The sequence below is a fragment of the Hipposideros armiger genome, unplaced genomic scaffold (genome assembly GCF_001890085.2).
Source record: "Hipposideros armiger isolate ML-2016 unplaced genomic scaffold, ASM189008v1 scaffold_687, whole genome shotgun sequence".
Taxonomy (NCBI): Eukaryota; Metazoa; Chordata; class Mammalia; order Chiroptera; family Hipposideridae; genus Hipposideros; species Hipposideros armiger.
Window position 1 is genome coordinate 998,139 of NW_017732037.1, and position 20,131 is coordinate 1,018,269.

Here is a 20,131-nt window from a genome sequence, read left to right on the forward strand (position 1 = left end):
GGGGCGGGGGTGGGGTGGTGCTTCCGCGGTCTGGCCTCCGCCGGGGAAAGTAAGAAACTTAAGATAAAGGTTCCGTCTGAAACCGGAAGACTGGAGGCTAGGTGAGGAAAAGGAGCAGAAGCAAGGACAAGGAGAAAGGAGGGCGATTTAAGAGGGTTATTCCCGCCTCCCCAACTGGGAGGAGAGGAATGGTTCAGTGGGAGACGAAAAGGTGAGAAAGAGAGAAAACTGGGAAGATAAGAACACGATAAAAATCACAGTGAAAATGAAAAAAACCCACAGTGATGCCAAGAACAGGGAAACAAAAAAGAGAAAAACGCAGACATAAAAAGAAGGAAACAAACGTAGGATAAGGCAAGTGAGATAGATGCAGAGATTTGGATTTGGGAAAGACATATTGTAGAAAAGAGATGGAAACGAGAGAAAGAAAACGGAGGGGAAGAAACGTTGGAAAAATTCAGAGAAGCCCAGCATACCCGTTTCCCAACACACCACGCACTGTTGACTTCCTTACCTTCTCACCTCATCCTCAGCCCCTCTATGCCTCCTCTCCCAAATACTCCTCTTCTCTTCGCCCCTGCCCCGACTCCTAGACCGTCACACTGGGAAAGCCCTGCACCTGCTTTGCCCTTAGCGGGAAGCTTTGGGCCTGGTCTCTGCTGCCCCCAAGCGGTCCTTCTGGGCACTGCCAGAGTGAGAGGTGGGAGAGGAGGACCAGCTACCAGCCATCATTGATTGGGAGGATCAGTTTGGGGGAGACACCCGGTGCAAGAGGCTGAACGAAAAGGGGAGCACTAAGACCCAGGGGTAGTGGAGGACTGCAGCAACGAGCTGGAAAAGGAGGCGCAGTAGGCGGTGGGGGGTGGGGTGGGAGCTATTTGACTCCTTGGTAGCATCCGAAACAGCATCGGCCATAACAACAGAAATGGCCAGTCAATCCCAGGGTATCCAGCAGCTCCTGCAAGCCGAAAAACGGGCGGCTGAGAAGGTGGCAGATGCCAGAAAGAGTGAGCTTCCTCCTGCCACCCTTAGGAGTCTGGAAAGAAAATTGGGGGTGGGTGGACAGCAAACGTTTTGAGTCCTTAGGAAGACCTAAGACTGGTGGGGAGAGAGCTGGGGGAGCAGGGGGTACTGAATAGGAAGGAAGAAATGGGTGGGTGTTAGAATCTAGCACCTGGTTGGCTGAGAGAAGGCAGAATAACTTTCTGGAAAGAACTGACCCTTACTATCACATTTGTGTGTGTGGGTTCACCCCCACCCCCCTCTCCTTTTGCCTCCAGGGAAGGCCCGGCGTTTGAAGCAGGCAAAGGAGGAGGCCCAGATGGAAGTGGAGCAGTACCGCAGAGAGCGAGAGCAGGAATTCCAGAGCAAGCAGCAGGCGGTGAGTCGGGAGCGTTGGGATGGCACCCCAGGGTGCAAGTTGGTGGGGGCATCTGGTGAGGTGTGTACAGGGTGATTCTACAAGAAAATAAGGTGGTAAAGGACAGAAGGGGATCCTGGTGGGGATGATGACATTGGTCAAGCTTTGTGATACGTAAGAAAATCTGGGCATTTTGAAGGACTTGTACAGCTTGTAGGAGAATTGCCATAGCCTGGAGTATGATGACATTGGGGGTGGAGGGCAGAGTTCAATGGTCACAGGTGGTGAGGTGGTGGGGATTGTACAGTCTGTTTTAGGATGAAGTTGAATGTCAGGTCTTAGATGAGAGGGGATTGTGTTGCTCTCTTTGGTGTCTGGATATTTCTGTGGGATGAGGGTGGCCTTGCTCCAGGATCTTTCTCTTCAGATGCCTGGACCCTTCGTTCTCTGTTTCTTCCTTTCTCTCTTCCACCCCTTCCTCCCCCCTTCTCCCCCACCCCTCCTCAGGCCATGGGCTCCCAGGGGAACCTGTCTGCTGAAGTGGAACAGGCTACAAGGCACCAGGTGCAGGGCATGCAGAGCTCCCAGCAGAAAAACCGTGAACGTGTCCTGGCCCAGCTTCTTGGCATGGTCTGTGACGTCAGGCCCCAGGTCCACCCCAACTACCGGATTGCTGCCTAGGACCCACCCTGGGGCCTGACTCCTCCTGCTAGTTCCCTCCCTCAAAGAAGTCTCCAAATCAGAATCACCTCCCACTGTAAAAATCCCCCTCTCCTTTCCATTCCCTAGAAATTCTAGGAGGCAGGACCCAATAATTCTGCTGTGAAATTTATAGGCATCCTACTCAGACCTGAATCTCCTTATTTTTTTTTTAACCTTCATGGGACCTTGTAAGCTCCCAAGTCACCCTTGCCTAATCCCTCTGTGAAATTTGTAGCATGAAGAAGTAGGGATGTAGAAAACATCCTGACTCCAGAGCCTGGCAGACTTGGGTCCCTCTCCTGACCCTGCCATTTGTTGGCTGTGCAACCAGGACAAGCTACTTAACCGGTAGCCTCAGTGTCCTCCTCTGTGACACTGGAATAATAATGCCTACCTTTTAGGGTTATTGCAATGATTAGGAATTAGTCCATTAAGAGCCTAGTATGGTTTCTGGCACGTAGTAGCTATGATTTAATTAATGGCAACCCTGTGATATTACCATCCCCTGCCCACCTGCCAAAGCCTAAACACAGTTGTCTCCTCACTTCTGTCTGTGGTTCTCTAATTTTATGCATTCATTCTGTGACCCTAGTAATTGGTTCAGAAGAATTGGTTCTTCCCACCTCTCTTTTCCCAGACACCTTATGATCCCTGAAAAAATGAAATGATGATCTCATTTAGCCTCTCTACTGTGATTCCAGGAAGATGTTTCATTTCTTACCCTCTCTTTTGTCCCTTAAGCTGGTTTTTCTCTTTATTGGATTCCTCCCTTTTCTTATTTCCCCAAAGATCCATCAGATGGTTGCTGCTTCCTGAGATGTGAAGTGATGCTGTGTTCCCTTATTTGCATGGATTTCCTTTGTAACAATAAGAAAGTGTCAATAAAATCACTATGGGCAAATCACTTGATGGGTTGAAGCAGCCTCCTTTTCCTTCCTTAGTTCTCATTTTCAGTCACTCTCTTGTGTCTTATTTGTACCCAAAATGACTGTCCTTTGCAACTTGTAGAAACAGCAAATGATATGTTATTATTTCTTGAAAGTGAGACACATAGTGATTCCTGGTTTGGGAACTTGAGGACTATAGATTGCAGCTGTACAGAGAAGCTGGGGTGTGGGAACAAGCACTCTGTCCCTTACTTTTGTTAATCAAAGAAGAGGCTCAGGCTGTAATAAAGAACAAAAGGCTTTTTTTTTTTTTTGAGCAAAAGGACTGCACTCCCACTCTGATAGATGCAGATTCAGGTAACAACTCAAACTGCTTTCTGAGAGACCAAAGAAAGGTAGGTTTTATAAAGGCAAAAACCACAAAGTGCAATTCTTCCACGCAAATGAAGGATTGCTGGCTAAGTTAACAGGGATTGGTTAGTTCCAATATGTGAATGAAGGTGAAAACTATAAGGAGGAGGTCAAGTCCAAATGTGTCAATGCAGCAATTATTGTTTCAGGATGTTTATGACTCAGCCTTGAGCTGAGTTAGCAACTTAATAGCAGCTCTGAGAACTGAAGCAGGGATGGCCCCTTTCTCAGTCGTCTCCCACTCTATTTGAAATGACTGTATTAGCAATGCTTATTGGAGTTTTTCTCCATTATCACCTTTGTTTTTCTTCATAGCACTTATTACTACTTGACATATTTATGTTTGTGTGTTGTCTCCTCTGTTATGTGAACTCTGTGATGACAGGGCTGTTCATTGCTGTGTCCCCAGATCCTAGGATAGTATTTGGGGCAGGGTAGGGAGGATAAATACTGTTGAATAAATCAATACTTAGGGGTGGAAAAGCTGCCCTTCTCTGACACCATCCTGGGATCACATAGAGTATTTCTCTTGGCCACAGAAAACAAGCCTGCTTCCCCAAGGACTTGGACCAATATTCGTGGTGCATTTATTAACCAGAATCTAAGCAGAGAGGCAGGATACAATAGAGAATAAGAGGGGTTTACATCTTGGCTCTGTCAATTTATTAGCTGTATTACTTTGGACATGTTGCTTTATTCTCTAAGTCTGTGCTTGTCTATTGAATGGGAATAATGGTACCCACTCCTTAGTGTTAAGTGGTTAAGTGTGATAACAGGCAAAGGGCCAAACGTTTGTTGTCATTTTTATTAAGCAGCAGACATCAGGTCTGACTTATGTAGCATATCAAAGACGGGGATATCAAATGTCTCATTCAGGAAAAAATCCGAATTGAACAATGGGGTTGTTGGGAACGGGGCTAAGAACATTCTGGTCGCATTAACAATATCTATGGAATGTTGCATAACCCTCAAGCCCTATCACTTAACACTTAAAGCAGAATCTAGACCCCGTCTCCCACTCAGTGGATTCAGAACACCGTGAGTCGCAGCCCCTGCCCACCAGCTTAGTGCCCTTGGGGCATCTGCTACATCGGCCAACATTATTTTTAGGAAAATGCCAGGCCACGGGCACCACAGCTGGGAAAAGGGTAAGGGCAGGACCCCCAGGACCGATTACTCCTTTCCCTCAGCTGGGGCGGGACGTTCCCTAGTTCCAGAGCGGACGCCCCCAGGTCACCTTGACTACCGGGCGAAGGACCCCGTGGGAACTCGCAGCCCCCTCCAGCCTCGTCCCTCCCCTTAGGGTTGCCCAAAGATAAGACCTGCGTGGCAAGAACATGAACGAAGAGGTGAGGGGCGTGGAGAAGAGCAGGACAAAAGAATAAAGACATCAGTGCAAGGGGATGCCAATTTCCTTTATGCCTTTTGTTTCTGACAGTAGTGGAGGATTTGGAATTTGGAATTAAAAAACAATTTCAGAAAGGCATTTTTCAAAGGCAGCCCCGGAGTGCGCGTTACTACAGAACTGTGGAAGGTCTTTCTGCCTGTTCCTTGCGCATGCGCGCTGTCAATCAAGCGGGCGGGAGGCAGGGGTAGAGGGAAGTCGGAAACCGGAAGTGAAGGCAGAGTTCCCTCCTTCGTCGCTGTTGCTGCCGCCATACGCGTTCGCCTTGCTCAGGTAAGGTTTGGCCTTTGGTACCATCCATTTCCATCTGCGTTTCTCTGAAACCATCCTATCGCATGGGCCCCTGATATCCCTTCCACAGGCTATGGTTTGGTCGCTGGGGCCTAGTTGGGTCGTTATTTTCATCACCATCATCCCTTTCGAGAGCTAAGAGCTCCTGGGGGGAGATAGGGAAGCTAAAGGGGCCCAATACAAGATGGTGGCTTCGGCGCCATTGTGTTCCTTTTGCTCTTGGTTCCTCCGGTGGGCTCCTCGTTTACTGGAGGCCCTACAGACGATGAGAGGCGGCGCTAGGCATCCTCTGGTCCTGGGCGTTTGCGGAGGGCGGGCCTTTTATTACCTACGTTCATTTTTGGGTCCTCTCGGCCTCGGACTAGGAAGAGTCGGTTTATGGGCCTAGTTGGACTTTTCGTACCTCGCCTTGCCCACCTCTATTTGGAGAGCATTTCAAATGTTTTCGAATCATGTCAGTGTGTGTGTGTTTGGAAGGGAGTCTTACCTGAGGAGTAACGCGGTGATGACGTGAGGCCATTTGGTAAATACTCTGTTAAAGCCGGAACGATCTTCCAGTTAGTAGTTGCTGAATACTTTTTAACAACTGAGCCATTTCTCTTTCCCCGCCCCGCCATTGATTACACAGATTCCTTAAGCCCCAGAACGAGGTTAGGAGTGGGAGGCAGGTGAGCTGTGGGAGGTGAATGGCAGCCACATGATGTTTTCATTTTGACAAGTGAGCGCTGCGCAGTGATGACTTTAATCTATCACCCTTGACTGATGGCTGCTATGTTAGGGGTTGACACCTTGAAATTACAGGGAAAGCACAGGTCTTCCTTTGAGGATTTTTCAGGATTTGTGTTCATCTTATCATTATTCTCCACTCTTTTAAATCTTTGGTAATATTTTGCTTGTCATTATTCTTTTTCCTCACTATTGTTACTTACAGATCAGAATTTATAAGCTGGTCTTTCCCTTCCAACTTCCTGGTTTCTCCTGTTCTGGGTCTGATCTTGTTGGGAACCTGTGTCCTAACCACCTCCTTTGGAACCACTTTTCCTACTTCCGGTATTAACTTTGCTTTTATGTTTTGCGTTTTTTTGTTACTTTTATTTCCAGATAAAGGTCTCATAGTTTAGGGAAAGTAGGAGGGATAGGGGGATGGAAAAGAGGTGGTGAAGGCTTTGCTCATGACTGACAAGTCTTTTTATGTGTTTTTTTTTCCCTTAGCTCTTCTGTCAGAAATTAGTGTGTCTCTTCTATTTTCAAGCCCCCGTTTTCCTTCCTGGTTTTCACTTATTCTGCGTGAACCCATCCAGAGACCCCTCCCCTTCTCCCCCTGCCGGCTCAGCTATGGCAGAGAACGATGTGGACAATGAGCTCTTGGACTATGAAGATGATGAGGTGGAGACAGCAGCTGGGGGAGACGGGGCTGAGGCCCCTGCCAAGAAGGATGTTAAGGGCTCCTATGTCTCCATCCATAGCTCTGGCTTTCGTGACTTCCTTCTCAAGCCAGAGTTGCTCCGGGCCATTGTTGACTGTGGCTTTGAGCATCCATCAGAAGGTAAATTTTCTCTTGGGCATAGAGTACTCATTAGGTGCTCTAAAGATACTAGAAACATATGTTCATGGGTCTTCAGTGGCACAGGTTTATATTTAGGATAGACAAGAAAATAAGGAAGTACCAGAAGTTATTTTAGTGAAAGAAGAGGCTTATATAGGCTGGTCATTTATTCATGACAGCATGAAAGTGCTAGTGATCCAAAAGCAACTGAAAGGTCTGCCATTTGTTCTTGTGACTGGCTTTTCTCCTTTTCTGCATGTTTAGTTTTGTCACTTTGACTCGTGATTTTAAATTCCTGGAGAGGAGCGCGTTGCGCCTTTAGTCCTCTTTTGTGCCAGGCCAGTTCTGGTCCCTGGAAAACTTGATTGCTGGTCTAAAGATGGCTGGCTTCTGGGTCAGGAACCGGGTCTTTCATTTAGTCCAAGGTTGTAGGATTATGTGATGGCAACCTATGTAGGAGAAATGGCCTGTGGCAGACACTCAACATGTCGTGGGTTGTTTAAGATTAAAGAAAATAGGGGCAGTCAAGAGCACCAAAGGTGAGCTGTTGGTAGGTGCAAGCAACTGGGGGGGCAGGGGCTGGAGCTGGAGGAGGCTAAAGCTAGAAGGAACTAGGAGGGCTTGATTTGGAGATGAATTTAATTGATTGAGGGAGCAGAGGTATAGAGAGTCTGGAAGTTGACAAGAACCACTCAAGAATTGAGTGTTGAGAAAGGGGTTTGGTGTGGTGAAAAAGGTTGTCTGGAGACTGAAGCCTAATTTATCTTTTTTTCCCCTGCTTTTTAGTCCAGCATGAGTGTATCCCTCAGGCTATTCTGGGAATGGACGTCCTCTGCCAAGCCAAGTCAGGCATGGGAAAGACAGCGGTGTTTGTGCTGGCCACACTGCAACAGCTGGAGCCAGTTACTGGGCAGGTACAGTTGGGGAGACTGCTGGGAGGGCATTGTGGTTAGGAATGTTTGGGCAGGGTGTTTTTGACTCAGCTACATGATGTGCTCAGAGCTGTGAGTGCATGTTGCTAAGATGACCTCTATCATCCCTGATTTAGGACCATGGGGAATATCTCATAGTACTCCTGGGGTTAATGATTTAGGCCTCAGAATTGAAGCCCTTTATGATCTGCCAGGTGTGCTTTTTTGACAATCTTCCCCAGAGGGGATAATGAATGGAGGATATCCTATCTGTTTCTATCTACTTCCCCAAGGTGTCTGTGCTGGTGATGTGTCACACTCGGGAATTGGCTTTTCAGATCAGCAAGGAGTATGAGCGCTTCTCTAAGTACATGCCCAATGTCAAGGTAAGCCAGGGTAGAGAGACCTGGGAGAGTCCGCAGGTGTGGGGAGTTGGAGACGTGTAGACTAGCAACCTTCATGTCCCCCAGATGTTAAATACCTACACACGAACCTCACTGAATGTAATAATAGGCAGTAAGTTTCTGCAGACTTGTGTGTACGAGAGATATATGTTCTAGGGCTTATTTGGATTTGCATTATAACTTCAGAGATGCTTGCTATATTCTAAAATTGGACAAACTTTAGTTTGCCTTGCTTTTTAACACGTTGTGTATATATATCCCTTGATTGATCTCCCCCCCCCCCACCACCACCACCACTCCTTGAAACTAGAAAGCAGTTTTTGGTGTTATTTGATTCTGAACTAAGTCAGATCCCCAACAACTATTCCCCTAATGGTTTTAACATAGAGTGATACGTTTAGCCTGAATCAGTGACGTCATAGGGTTTGTGCAGAGGAGTTTAAAAATCTGGGATGAGTTAGGAAAACTTGATGTTCCATGAACTTTTTTGCAGTACTTGACACTCCGGTGATTTCTTGCTCTTCTCATTCTTACAATGAAGCCTGGCCTTAGAGTCATGGGAAGGAACATTGTTAGATTAAGTCAGAAGAACTGACTGCCCAGATTAGCTATGTAACTTTAGGCAAGTCTTGTTTGTTTCCTAGCTTCAGTATTTGGGGATATAATAATTTTAGATTAGGTGATCTCTGATGTTCTTTTTAGCTCTGAAATGTTCTAAGAATTGGCTTAGATCAGCTGAAAGGATGGGAACTGTGGGGAGATTGGGATCACTGCTTCACTGAGAGACACTTTTCCCCTGGTTGGCAGGTTGCCGTGTTTTTTGGTGGTCTGTCTATCAAGAAGGATGAAGAGGTGCTGAAGAAGAACTGCCCGCATATTGTCGTGGGGACCCCTGGCCGCATCCTGGCCCTGGCTCGAAATAAGAGCCTCAACCTCAAACACATTAAACACTTTATTTTGGATGAATGTGATAAGATGCTTGAACAGCTCGGTGAGTGGCAGTGCTGGGTGGGCTGGTGATCTGGGAGTTGCCTTTTGGAGCCAAATGATGTTTATTTCATACAGGAGCACTTTTGTGCCAGGAAGACTCTTAATCTATCACCCATGACTGATGGCTCTGGCTTCCCTGCTCCGTCTGGTTGTGCTTTGGAAGCAGCTCTGGTGCGCAGGGAGAAGGGTGTGGTGTTCTGCTTTCTGTGCTAGGTGTTTATCTTTGAGAGGAGGGACTCTGCTGATGTCAGACATCAGTTACACCACCACCCTTTTCCTTTATAGATCCCTGTACTGGGTGGCGTTAGGGGAACACTAAATTGAAGGAGAAGATGGCCTGCCCTTCCACCATCCTCATCACAGTGTATATCATGAGAATTTGTAGCTGAATACATCTGCAGGCGTCTGCTCTAGGACTAATGGGGAGAGTGTGGCTGGGAGTTCATGACATAGTATTGTAGTGTGCTACGTGGGGTGAGGAAAATTTTCTGTAAGAACTCAACTTTGGTGAAAGAGAGCGGGCATGGACGTAGCCCCAGGGACAAGTCATTCCAAAAGATCTCGGGTTGTTGTAGACAGTGAGCTATAAGTTGGGCTCCAGATAGAGATGTCATATTTCCCTGATTGGGTAGAAAAGTGTGATCCAGAGGAAGCATGGAATGGACTCTGACAGCTGGGGCATGGCGGGAGAGGAGGAGGCAGAAGGGCCCTGTAAAGTGTTTTTCAAAGGTCTTATCCTTGGGCACCTCTGCAGCGGGCTTGATCCCCATGTCACAGCTGTGGGCTTTGGGGTTTCATTGTACTTTTAAAATTTTATTTCATTTATTTTTTAAATTGAATTATTTTTAAAAATTAGTTTAAGGTGTACAACACAGTGCAGTAGTTATATTGTTTACTGCTCAAAGTGATAACCCCCCCTCCCCCAATCCGTCATTGTACTTCTTGCCTGGTTAAAACACACAGCTGGAATCTGATCCCAAATCTTTATTCCAAATTCATTGCTTTTTCCATTGTGTTATTACTATGGATTTGATTTTATGAGGGTTGGAGAAAATAGAGACCTGAGGCCAAGTCTTTCCTTGAAACGACTCTTGCTTAGTCATTTACATCAGTCTTCACCTCACTGGGAAGCCTATTTCTGGGTTTTGTTTACGACACAGGCTTTTTTCCTCCTATAACTCTTTTCCTTTTTCTTGTAGACATGCGTCGGGATGTCCAGGAAATTTTTCGCATGACCCCTCACGAGAAGCAGGTCATGATGTTCAGTGCTACCTTGAGCAAAGTGATCCGCCCAGTGTGCCGCAAGTTCATGCAAGACGTAAATACCCTTCTACCTTCTCTTCCTCCACTCCCCACCCACTGCCTCTTCCCCTTCCGTGCCCACTTCCTCCAGACTCCCTGGTCCTTCAAGCATCAAGAAAGGGGCACGTGCCCATCTGGGAGTAATGACTCCTTGAAGACACACAGAGGCAGAGCCAGCTAGTGTCAGGGTCTGCGCGGGTGCCAGGGAAATTCCGGAAGACTTGGTCGGGTTAACGTGAGAGCGGGTAGAGTTCGACTTTTTTTTTTAAATCACAGCATTTTTGAACCTCTTCCCTTTGGGGGAGGGCAGAATTTTTTTGCCCTACCACCCACCCATCATCTCCTACATATCCCCTACAGCCACGCACCCTCAAGGTGGCATCAAGCATACAACTGGAGCCTTCTGCCCCCCAAAACTCATAACCTCCCGGTGGCAGGAGAGCGAGAGAGGGACAGACAGATGGCAGGGCATGTCCAAAAGAAGAGCAAACAGCACAAATGAATCTGCTCCCTCCCCACCTCCAGGGGTGGGGGCCTTTGGCACCTCAATCCCCGATCCCTACTCCTTCCCACCTGCACCTCCTCGCACCCACACTCACCTGGAACCTCGGTTGACGTGAGCCGGCAGCAGAGAAGCACCGTGGCGCGGCGGGCGAATGCAGACGGCACCCAGCGGTGGATGGCGGCAGCGGAGGCCGCAGGCAACCTGACCAGGAAGCTGAGGACCAAACCAGCCTCTTTTTCTGTTCCCGGTTTTTTTCCTGAACCCAAGGCGTGCCGTGCTCCTCCTTTCCCCCTATATGTGTTGGGTGGGGAGGGGTGTCCTGAATGGGGTGGTAGATTTTTTTCTTTTTAATATTCGGGGGAGAGGGGTATAGGGAAGGTAAAGTGAGGAGCTCCACTTGGATGTAACCAGGTGGGTGTTAGGGTTTGGGGCTAGGTGGGCCCGTCATATAAGTGGTGGAGCTTGTTTACCTCCCTGCTCTGCTCCTCTCATGGGCTGATAACCCCTGATATTTGGGGCTACAGTTAGATTGGAAGGAGGCCACGGAGCTCCTTTCTGGAAAGCCGGCCTTCTGCAATTGGCTTCTGGTTGTCTCCCATGGCACGCAGATCCTTTCTCAAAATCCTGGAGCCTAGATCTTGACATTCACTGTTCTCGTTAGTGAAGAGTGATAGGAGACTTGGGCTCTGGAGTTGGGCCTTGTGCCAGTTTATGTCTTTTTTTATGCTACCTTCCTTCCCTCCAAGGGTTGTGTGGTTTTTTTGTTTGTTTTAAAGTATATTTGCAACTCTGAATTTCTTAGCACCACTTACTGATACTTCCCAAGTCACACTGTAGATGGTTTGATTCTTGGTGCAGAGACCAGTCTCATCTAAACTAGACCCTTGTTGTCGAGGGCAAGTTGTTACTCATCCTGAGTAATTTTTGTTTCTCTTATGGCGTTTTGATTTATGTCCATGGTAGCATTCCACCTTCTTAACGTAGATAAGATTCTCCTAGTTGAGAGAATACTAAATGGAGCAATCCTTGTCTTCTGCCTCATATTCTTTTTTTTTTTAAGATTTTATTGGGGAAGGGGAACAGCCAAGTTGTTCTTCAGTCTTAGTTGTTGAGGGCGCAGCTAGCTCAGCTCCAAGTCCAGTCGCCATCCAGCCGCCTGTTGGCAGCTCGCAGCTGCTCAGCTCAAGGTGCTGTGTTCAATCTTAGTTGTGGGTGGGTGTAGCCCACCATCCCATGTGGGAGTCAGACTGGCAACCTTGTTGTTAGGAGCATGTGCTCTTACCAGCTGAGCCATCCTGCCACCTTTTGGCAGCTCAAAGGCGCAGCTCACTGGCCCATGTTGGAATTGAACTGGCGACCCTGTTGCTCAGAGCTTGTGCTCTTAACCAACTGAGCCACTTGGCCGGCCCCGATCCCCCATATTCTTAAACTTACTCTTTAACCGAGTTATTCTGACCTCGAGTCAGTATTTCCAGTCATTTCTCAGGTGTATGGGTCATACTCTCGCTTTGAGAACCTTCTCCCATTGTTTTTTCTGTCACCACCTCCAATTGAGATACGGCATCTTGCCTCGGGGTGGTTTCGCTGCTCCTTTTCCTCCCTTAAAGTTCCTTTCCTGTAACAATTTTCAGTTGGGCAGTCTTAGAACTCCACTGATAGGAAGGAAGTTAGATCTAATGTGGAAGAGACCATATTCAAATGTGGGTGTTTTGGAGGGTGGGGTAAAGTTTTCAACCTTCTCTCTCCTCCCCATCCCCCCCAGCCAATGGAGATCTTCGTGGATGATGAGACGAAGCTGACGCTGCATGGGTTGCAGCAGTACTACGTGAAACTGAAGGACAACGAAAAGAACCGGAAGCTCTTTGACCTTCTGGATGTACTTGAGTTCAACCAGGTCAGTTGTTCAAATTCCAGCGGAGGGTTGAACATGTCTCCAACTGCAGCAGAAACCTGTGTTTACAACCCTGTAATTTTTATTTTATTATTTTTTAAGATTTTATTGGGGAATTGGGGGAGGGGAACAGCCAAGTTGTCCTCCAATCTTAGTTGAGGGCACAGCAAGCTCAGCTCCAAGTCCAGTCGTGCTGCTCAGCTCAAGGTGCTGTGTTCAGTAAGTTTTGGGTGGGTATAGCCACCATCCCATGCGGGAGTTGAACCGGCAGCCTTGTTAAGAGCGTGTGCTCTATCCCTTGAGCCACCCAGGTGGCAGCTCAGCTCAAGGTGCCGAGTTTAGTTTTTAGTTGCGGATGGGGCGTAGCTCACCATCTTGAACAGGCAACCTTGTTGTTAGGAGCACGTTCTCTCAGCAGCTGATCCCTGTTGACAGCTCAGCTGTGGCACAGCTCGCTTACCCCTGTGGGAATCGAACTGGCAACCCTGTTGCTCAAAGCTCGCACTCTTGATTGACCGAGCTTTTAACCAACTGAGCCACTCGGCTGGCCCCTACTACTCTGTTATTAAGGAAACCACATATGTGATGTGAGAATGGTAGAGAAAGCCTTCATTTTAAAAATAAGAATGTAAATGTCTTTTGTAGCTGAGCATGAGTAAGATGGGAACTGCTTTTCTGTTCCATCACTGGCAGACAGGTACTCAGTAAGTAAAAATCGCAGCATATAAAATAAACCTCAAAAAAAAAATCTTTAAAGTGTTCTAACAAGATTGAAGTCCTGAAATATCTTGATCCTGTTAGGTTTTTAAATTTGTTCCTTGTGGTATTGACTGAGGAGAAGTGGTCCTTCACTCTACCTGTTAGTGATTCAGTTGCACTAAAAACTACTTTCTAGAATTACGGTCAAGTTATATTTAGAGCAGAAGAGGAAAAATGACAGGGACTTAAGGAGTTTTTTAAGAAGAGTGTAATTACTGAAAACTTAACCTCTCACACCAACACGGACCTCCCCCCACACACATGCACATATGCACGCATACACATACATGCTTTCACCACATACATGCACCACATGTACACGCTCACCCTCGTGCACACATGCTCACCCTCACACCACATGCACCTACCCCCCACACGCACAGGTGGTGATCTTTGTGAAGTCTGTGCAGCGCTGCATCGCCCTGGCGCAGCTCCTGGTGGAGCAGAACTTCCCGGCCATCGCCATCCACCGCGGGATGCCCCAGGAGGAGCGGTGAGCTGGAGAGGGGATGGTCCGTGTCCTTGGGAGGAAAGGAGACCATTGAGAGGAGAGAGACTCAACATTTTTCTTTTTTTTTAAAGATTTTATTGGGAAATTGTGGGAGGGGAACAGCACTGGGGAATTGGGGAAGGGGGACAGAAAAGTTGCTGTCCTTTTGTTCTTCAGTCTAGTTGTGGAGGACGTTGCTTCACTGGCCCAAGTTGGCACCATCATTGTGCTTTTCCTGGGTGAGGCAGGTCGGTCGCCTGCCTCTAGACGGCTGTTCACGCCAGCTGCTGGCCGCTCACGCTGGCTGCTGGCTACACGCGGTAGCCCATGGCAACCCACTGCCACAGGGGCTGCAGCCTACGCCGTCGCTGGCGACTCACAGCAACCCAGCCCCAGGTGGTTGTTCACCATCTTAGCTGTAGAGAGTGCAGTGTCACTGGCTCTCATGTTGGATCTGAACCAGGGCCCTGCTGTGCTCAGAGCTGGCGTCCCAAGCCAACTCTTTTTTTTTTTTTTTTTCCTAGCAGAGCCATCCTGCCACTTGTTGGCAACTCAGCTCGGGCCGGGAATAGAACCGCTCTTGCTCAGAGCTCGCACTCTTGAGCAAGCTCTTAACCAACTGAGCATCTCAGCTGGCCCCTCAAGCCAACTCTTAACCAACGTGCCACTCGGCCAGCCCTCAATATTTTTCTAATTTCCTTTCTCACAAAGGCTTTCTCGGTATCAGCAGTTTAAAGATTTTCAACGACGGATTCTTGTGGCCACCAACTTGTTTGGCCGAGGCATGGACATCGAGCGGGTCAACATTGCCTTCAACTATGACATGCCCGAGGATTCCGACACCTACCTGCATCGGGTAGGCCCACAGGCTCCAGGGGCCTCCCACCCTGCATTTCTGTACCTTTCTACCTTCCACCCTCATCCCTCCTTTTGGGGGTCTCCATCTTAGCCTTCCCCTCTGTCATCTTCCAGGTGGCCAGAGCAGGCCGATTTGGCACCAAGGGTTTGGCCATCACGTTTGTGTCAGATGAGAACGATGCCAAGATCCTGAATGACGTGCAGGACCGCTTTGAGGTCAATATTAGTGAGCTGCCCGAGGAGATCGACATCTCCTCCTACAGTGAGTACTGATCTCATGACTTGACCTTCCCACCTCTGTGGTCTTCTGTTCCTTAGTGTGTGGCTCTTAAAATCCCATCATGTCTGTAAAGCCCCTAGTACACATTGGGCACCTGACCAGTTCACGCCCCCTGGTCTCAATGCTGTGTTGGGATGTTTAGTAGACTTGTGTATGGGGTCTCTTGTCATATTTTTTCCCTTTCTCCACCTCCAAATCTATGCTCTGGACCCTCATACTACACAAACATCTGTACTTAATGGGCATGTGTGTTTCTGCCAGCCTCACCTTTTCTTTTTCATGTCTTATTCTAACTGCCATATTTTCTCTTCAGTTGAACAGACACGGTAGAGGACTCATCACCCATTCTGGAATGTGTGACAGTCTGTTCCTCTTCAGGAGACGACACCAGGTGTGGGGGTGAAGGAGACACTACTGCCATCTACCCCTGACAACCCCCAAACCCCCACCCCACCCTCCTTTTGCATCACCACTTCTAAACCCCCATTTCCTGATTTGTCAGAACTTTTTTTTTAACAAAACTAAAAAACACATGTGTCTGTGGTGTCTGTAAACACTCCTTCCCTTTATTGGATTTGGGGTGAGGTTATTTTAGGGTGAAGTTCGGGGTATATTCCTGTTAGGACTGAATACCTTGCTATGGAGTTGAGGTCAGTGGGAGGGGTCAGAGTGGGGACGTGGCTGAAAAGACTGCAGAGGTAACTGCTTCCCTGTTTCCCCGTCATTTGGGGAGGCGTGTCCTGTTCGGAGTGGCCTGGGAGAGGCTGGTCTGTTTTTGAGCGCAGGGCTCATGGCGGCGGGTGGTGTGCAGTATTTCCAGTGCTGGAGGGGAGGTGTGAACTGGGAGGCTTAGGCATCTCCCTCCAGGCTCTCTCGGTGCCTCCGCATCTGTTCCTTCAGCTTCTGGATCTTGAGCACCAGGGCCTGGGCTTCCCAGGCCCCTTCTTGCCCCTCGAGCAGGGCCTGGTACAGCTCCAGCTGCTGCTCCAGCAACTCCTCAGCTTGTGCCAGCTCATCTGTGCCGCTGGGCTGGGGGCCCTGGGGGAGGGGGTGATGGGGGAGGGCCATCAGCCAGGGCCTGGGCTGAAGTTCACCGGAAGTCAGGAATTCCCCCGCTCCTGTTTTTGACCCCATTAGTCTAAAGCCATCTATACTGCAAATACAGGATACTTGCTGTCTTTGGCATAGGCCTCTAGGGAGACAGGGGTCACTGGTCCAGGGGCTATAAGTGGGCTGGGCCCATTGTACAAGGATATGTGGTCATGGGAAGGAGAGGACTGGCTGCCCCTCCCCCTCCCCCCACTAATAATTAACTGTTAGATGAAGGGAAATTCCTGTTCAAGGACTTAGTGGACTATACAGGAAGGGAGGGGTGCTGGGAGGGATCTCGGGTTTGAAGTGGTGTGGGGGTGGGAAGGTGCTGGGAAGCTGACGGTTGGGGCTAGGCAATAAACTCCAGCGATCTGGATTGGTGTCTGCTCTTCAGTCTGTGGTGCAGGATGAGACGGGATTCCCCTGGACCCCAGGACAAAGCTCCCCTTGCGCCCTCCGCCCCCACTGGTTGTGCTACTTACCCTGGTGGGGGACCTCATCTTCCCACTGCCTGTAGAGCTGGTCCGCTCATTTGTGCTTGACTTGGGGTTCTGGGAGCAGCACCTCTGAGAGCCCTGGGAGGCCAGGGGCCAGGGAGGCAGGAGGAGGCGGCGGCTGCATCTGGAGAACCAGGGCAGAGGGAAGACCATGGCAGGGAGCTGTCTGAGCTGCCCAGCAACCACCAGGAACTGGCTTCTACCCGGCCGGCCTCGCTTCAGTGCCTGGCCCGGCCCCTGCCCCCGCCTCCCCCCGCAGCCTGGTGCTAGACCTGTTCCTGATGTGAAAACGTACCTGCCAGGTTAGGCAGAACTAAAGAACCCTGGTACCTAACCTACCACGTCTTACCTGTTTTCCTTAGCACTATGTCTTGTCTTACTCTATTCTGCAAGGTGAAAAAAACACTCGTCTTGCTGATGAGGAAACTGGCTCAGAGGGTATCACGCAGCACTCACTCATCTGGCAAGTGTCTGTTGGTGCCTGCTCTGGGCCAGATGTACTCAAGGCTCCACAGCTGGAGGGTTCACAGTCTACCTGACTTGAAAGTTCCTACCCATTGACGTGGCTCAAGTATTGATTTCCCCTTTATTTTCCTTTTCTCTTGCTGGCCCAGAATGACCTTGTTTGTTTTGCATGGCATGTTGTAGGGCTTTGGCAGTTCTCGGCACCATTGAATCATTTGTACCCTTGGCTCAGGACGGCATGCCACTGGTACAGCTTTCAAACTGTGTTGAGCTGGTGAGCCCTCCCTCCAGACCTGCACTGGAACCAAGGTCATGTCCACACACTGCGTGTGCGTGAGCCTGGTGTGTGTGTGGGGGTCTTCTGCAGTGTGTTCTGCAATGTTGTCTTGTGGCTGGAGGGCACACCACACCCCTGTGAGCAGAGGTGGCTCAAAAGGAATGGATGGACCTAGTTCCGATCACCTGGGAAAAGGTAGGTCCTCAGCAAAACATGCTTTGGACAGCAAGATCGCTGGATAGTGGAGAACTGCAAACCAGCTTGCTATCTTTAGGACATAATGCTGAATTCAGAAGGGAATGTCCATGGTGTAGGGGTCCGCAGTGGAGGTCAGTGGCTCTCAAACTTGGGGCCGAAGCTCCTTTAGATGAGGCCAAGGTCCTCGTGATCTCCATTAGCTGACATGGTCCTACTTTTTGGTGGAAAAAGAACCATGAACTTCTGTAAAATTGGGGAGAAACTTTCATGTCTCTTAGTGATAGGGTTATGCATGATTCATATTTGAATTGCAATGTATGCATGGCCTAAAGTCAATTAGAACATCAGAGTCCCAAACTACTGCCGTTAGAGTTATGGGAAACTATCCAATATAAGGTTAACAACCCACAAAAAAGTTAACATTGAAACTAACCACATTTATAAATTAAAAGCAAGATTGGCAGCTATTAAATAACAAAACTTCTGTAAGACAATCTAAATGGTGCTCCAATAAAGTATCCTTCCTGAAAACTAGACATTTCAACCATCTGAGTTTTTATTTTAGGATGAGAGCTCTAAAATGGACTAACTTCCAAGAATTTACAGTAAATAGTCCTAAGTCATATAAGTGAAAAGAGTGGATTTTGGCTTTGCTTATCTGTGAAAGCTAAAGAAAGTGCTGGTATGTGGGTCAGTTCAAATCCACTGGATGAGCTGTGGGTCTCATAGTCATGGAAGTGAAGGAATAAAGATAAATATATGTAAATTAGATAACCTAATTTTATGTTACTGTGTACGTGTCCTTTTATTCCTGTCTAATAGAGCCTCAAATGAGAGTTCTGGCCTGACCTCTGCAGGAAGGGCCTCACTTTGGCTAGGGACAAGAAGGATTGCGGAAAATACCCACAAGGTCAAGGGGCTGCAGAGCTCCCTGAAGTCAGTGTGCTCATGGTACCTTCAATATTGCATCCTGTGCAGCATATTGGCAGGGCTGGTGTGACTGGCATGAAACATTTGTACCCTTATATGAAACTTGTGGAGATGGTTACTTAGGAATATTGAAGTCCACCCATTACATTAATGAGAGAGCTTAATAAGTGTCAGAGATCCTGCTGGGTACTTATTCTTGTCACAGGTGACCTTCATGGTAATCTTTCAAGAAAGCTTTCCCATTTCACTTTTTTTTTTACATGTGGATGTCCAGTTATTAAGCACCATTTGTTGAAAATACTATCATTTCTTCACTGTATGGCCTTTGCTTCCTTGTCAAAAATCAGTTGACTGTGCATCTCTTTCTGGGTTCTCTGTTCTCTTCTGAGCTATTTGTCTATTCTTTCACCAATACCACACTGTCTTGGTTACTGTAGCTTTATAGTAAGTCTTGAAGTCAAGTAGTGTCAGTCTTGACTGTGTTAGCTAGGACTAACATTGAAGGGAAGTGGTGAGAGAGGACATCTTTGTCTTGTTCCTGATCTTGGCAGGAAAGCTTCTAGTCTCTCACTTTTGAGTATGTTAGCTGTGTGGTTTTTGTTTGTTTGTTTTTTTGTATATGTTCTTTATAAAGTTGAGAAAGCTCCTCTATTCCTAATTTGTTAAGAGCTTTTAATTATGAGTAGGTGTTAGATTTTGTCAAGTACTTTTTTTGGATCTCTTGATATAAATATGTGATTTTTCCTTTTAGCCTGTTGATGTGATGGATTACATTAATTGATTTTCAAATGTTGAACTAGCTTTGCATACATGGAATAAATCCCACTTGGTTGTGGTGGATAGTTCTCTTTATACATTGTGGATTTGATTTGCTAATATTTTGTTGAGGATTTTTGCATCTATGTTCATGAGAGGGATTGGTCTGTAATTTTCTTGAAATGTCTTTGTCTGGTTTTGGTGTTAGGTATTTGGTATGCTGGCCTCATAGAATGAATTATTAAGTTGTTGCAAAAGCAATTGTGGTTTCAGACCATGATTTTTAAATCATTATAACTAGGCTCAAACACATCTTTATTAATCAAAATAGGAACCATGACAACACATTTTTGCCAACGAGAAATAAGTTTGTTTATTTCTATAGCATAAAAATCCGTGCTTCAGGGTCATGTGGAGCTGATGTGGTTGGCTCTGGTCTACACGTGTGGGGCCTGAGACTGGGTGCCAACCTGGCTTCCTGGAATGTTGGTAGCTTTCGTACCCGACTAGTTGAGAGGCAAGGCGTACATCAGGAGACAATCCAGCAGCTCCTGGAGAATGACCAGCTGATCTGCTGTATCGTGGAGTATCAGAACAAAGACCCGGTGAATGAGTGTGTCCAGTACCAACACATGTTACATAGAAGCCTCATTTATTTGGCTGCCAACCAGTCCTTCAAAAGTAATGGAATAATCTTCCAGTTGGCGGTTGTGAGGAGTAATTGAATGTAATCCATTTCCTGTGAAATGGAGACAGGATCTTTACCAACTCAACTGCTTAAAACATGAATGAGACCTCTGTGGCTCTTTTTAAAATGTAAAAATGTGAGGAAAGCTACTAAATTAACTGTATTTCAAAGTAAATATTTATTTTAATAAACAGAATCCCTCAGTTATGTTGCCTCCAGTTGTCCTCTTTCCTGAA

At 47.6% G+C, this 20,131-nt stretch overlaps 4 protein-coding genes across 7 annotated transcripts in view; 2 read left to right on the forward strand and 2 right to left on the reverse strand.

The window, feature by feature from the left end:
• The window catches only part of NFKBIL1 (NFKB inhibitor like 1), a 9,509-nt gene extending 8,892 nt beyond the window's left edge, over positions 1-617 (reverse strand). The window contains exon 1 of the mRNA XM_019626672.1: positions 515-617. The gene's annotated coding sequence lies outside the window, so the exon portion shown is untranslated. The remainder of the gene's footprint in view (positions 1-514) is intronic.
• A 20-nt stretch (positions 618-637) lies between these two features.
• Positions 638-2,971, forward strand: ATP6V1G2 (ATPase H+ transporting V1 subunit G2). 2 transcript variants are annotated; one of them, XM_019626673.1, is made up of 3 exons: positions 638-1,007; positions 1,281-1,381; positions 1,868-2,971. In XM_019626673.1, exons 1-3 carry the CDS (start codon positions 926-928, stop codon positions 2,039-2,041), a joined length of 357 nt encoding a protein of 118 aa, XP_019482218.1. In that variant the 5' UTR covers positions 638-925; the 3' UTR covers positions 2,042-2,971. The 2 variants fall into 2 exon arrangements, with proteins under 2 accessions (XP_019482218.1, XP_019482219.1); XM_019626674.1 differs by lacking the exon at positions 638-1,007 and adding an exon at positions 1,036-1,054.
• A 1,565-nt stretch (positions 2,972-4,536) lies between these two features.
• On the forward strand, positions 4,537-15,531 carry DDX39B (DExD-box helicase 39B). 3 transcript variants are annotated; one of them, XM_019626675.1, is made up of 11 exons: positions 4,537-5,038; positions 6,269-6,602; positions 7,389-7,516; positions 7,807-7,899; positions 8,725-8,908; positions 10,107-10,225; positions 12,477-12,608; positions 13,748-13,857; positions 14,566-14,710; positions 14,827-14,974; positions 15,306-15,531. In XM_019626675.1, the coding sequence occupies exons 2-11, from the start codon at positions 6,392-6,394 to the stop codon at positions 15,320-15,322; spliced, it is 1,287 nt and encodes a 428-aa protein (XP_019482220.1). In that variant the 5' UTR covers positions 4,537-5,038; positions 6,269-6,391; the 3' UTR covers positions 15,323-15,531. The 3 variants fall into 3 exon arrangements, with proteins under 3 accessions (XP_019482220.1, XP_019482222.1, XP_019482221.1); XM_019626677.1 differs by lacking the exon at positions 4,537-5,038 and adding an exon at positions 5,244-5,579 and having other exon boundaries at positions 15,306-15,530; XM_019626676.1 differs by lacking the exon at positions 4,537-5,038 and adding an exon at positions 5,988-6,106 and having other exon boundaries at positions 15,306-15,530.
• MCCD1 (mitochondrial coiled-coil domain 1) lies at positions 15,362-16,923 on the reverse strand. Its single transcript, XM_019626678.1, has 2 exons — positions 16,567-16,923; positions 15,362-16,030 (listed from the first exon to the last, which is right to left on the reverse strand). The coding sequence occupies exons 1-2, from the start codon at positions 16,732-16,734 to the stop codon at positions 15,842-15,844; spliced, it is 357 nt and encodes a 118-aa protein (XP_019482223.1). The 5' UTR covers positions 16,735-16,923; the 3' UTR covers positions 15,362-15,841.
• Positions 16,924-20,131: the final 3,208 nt, after the last annotated feature.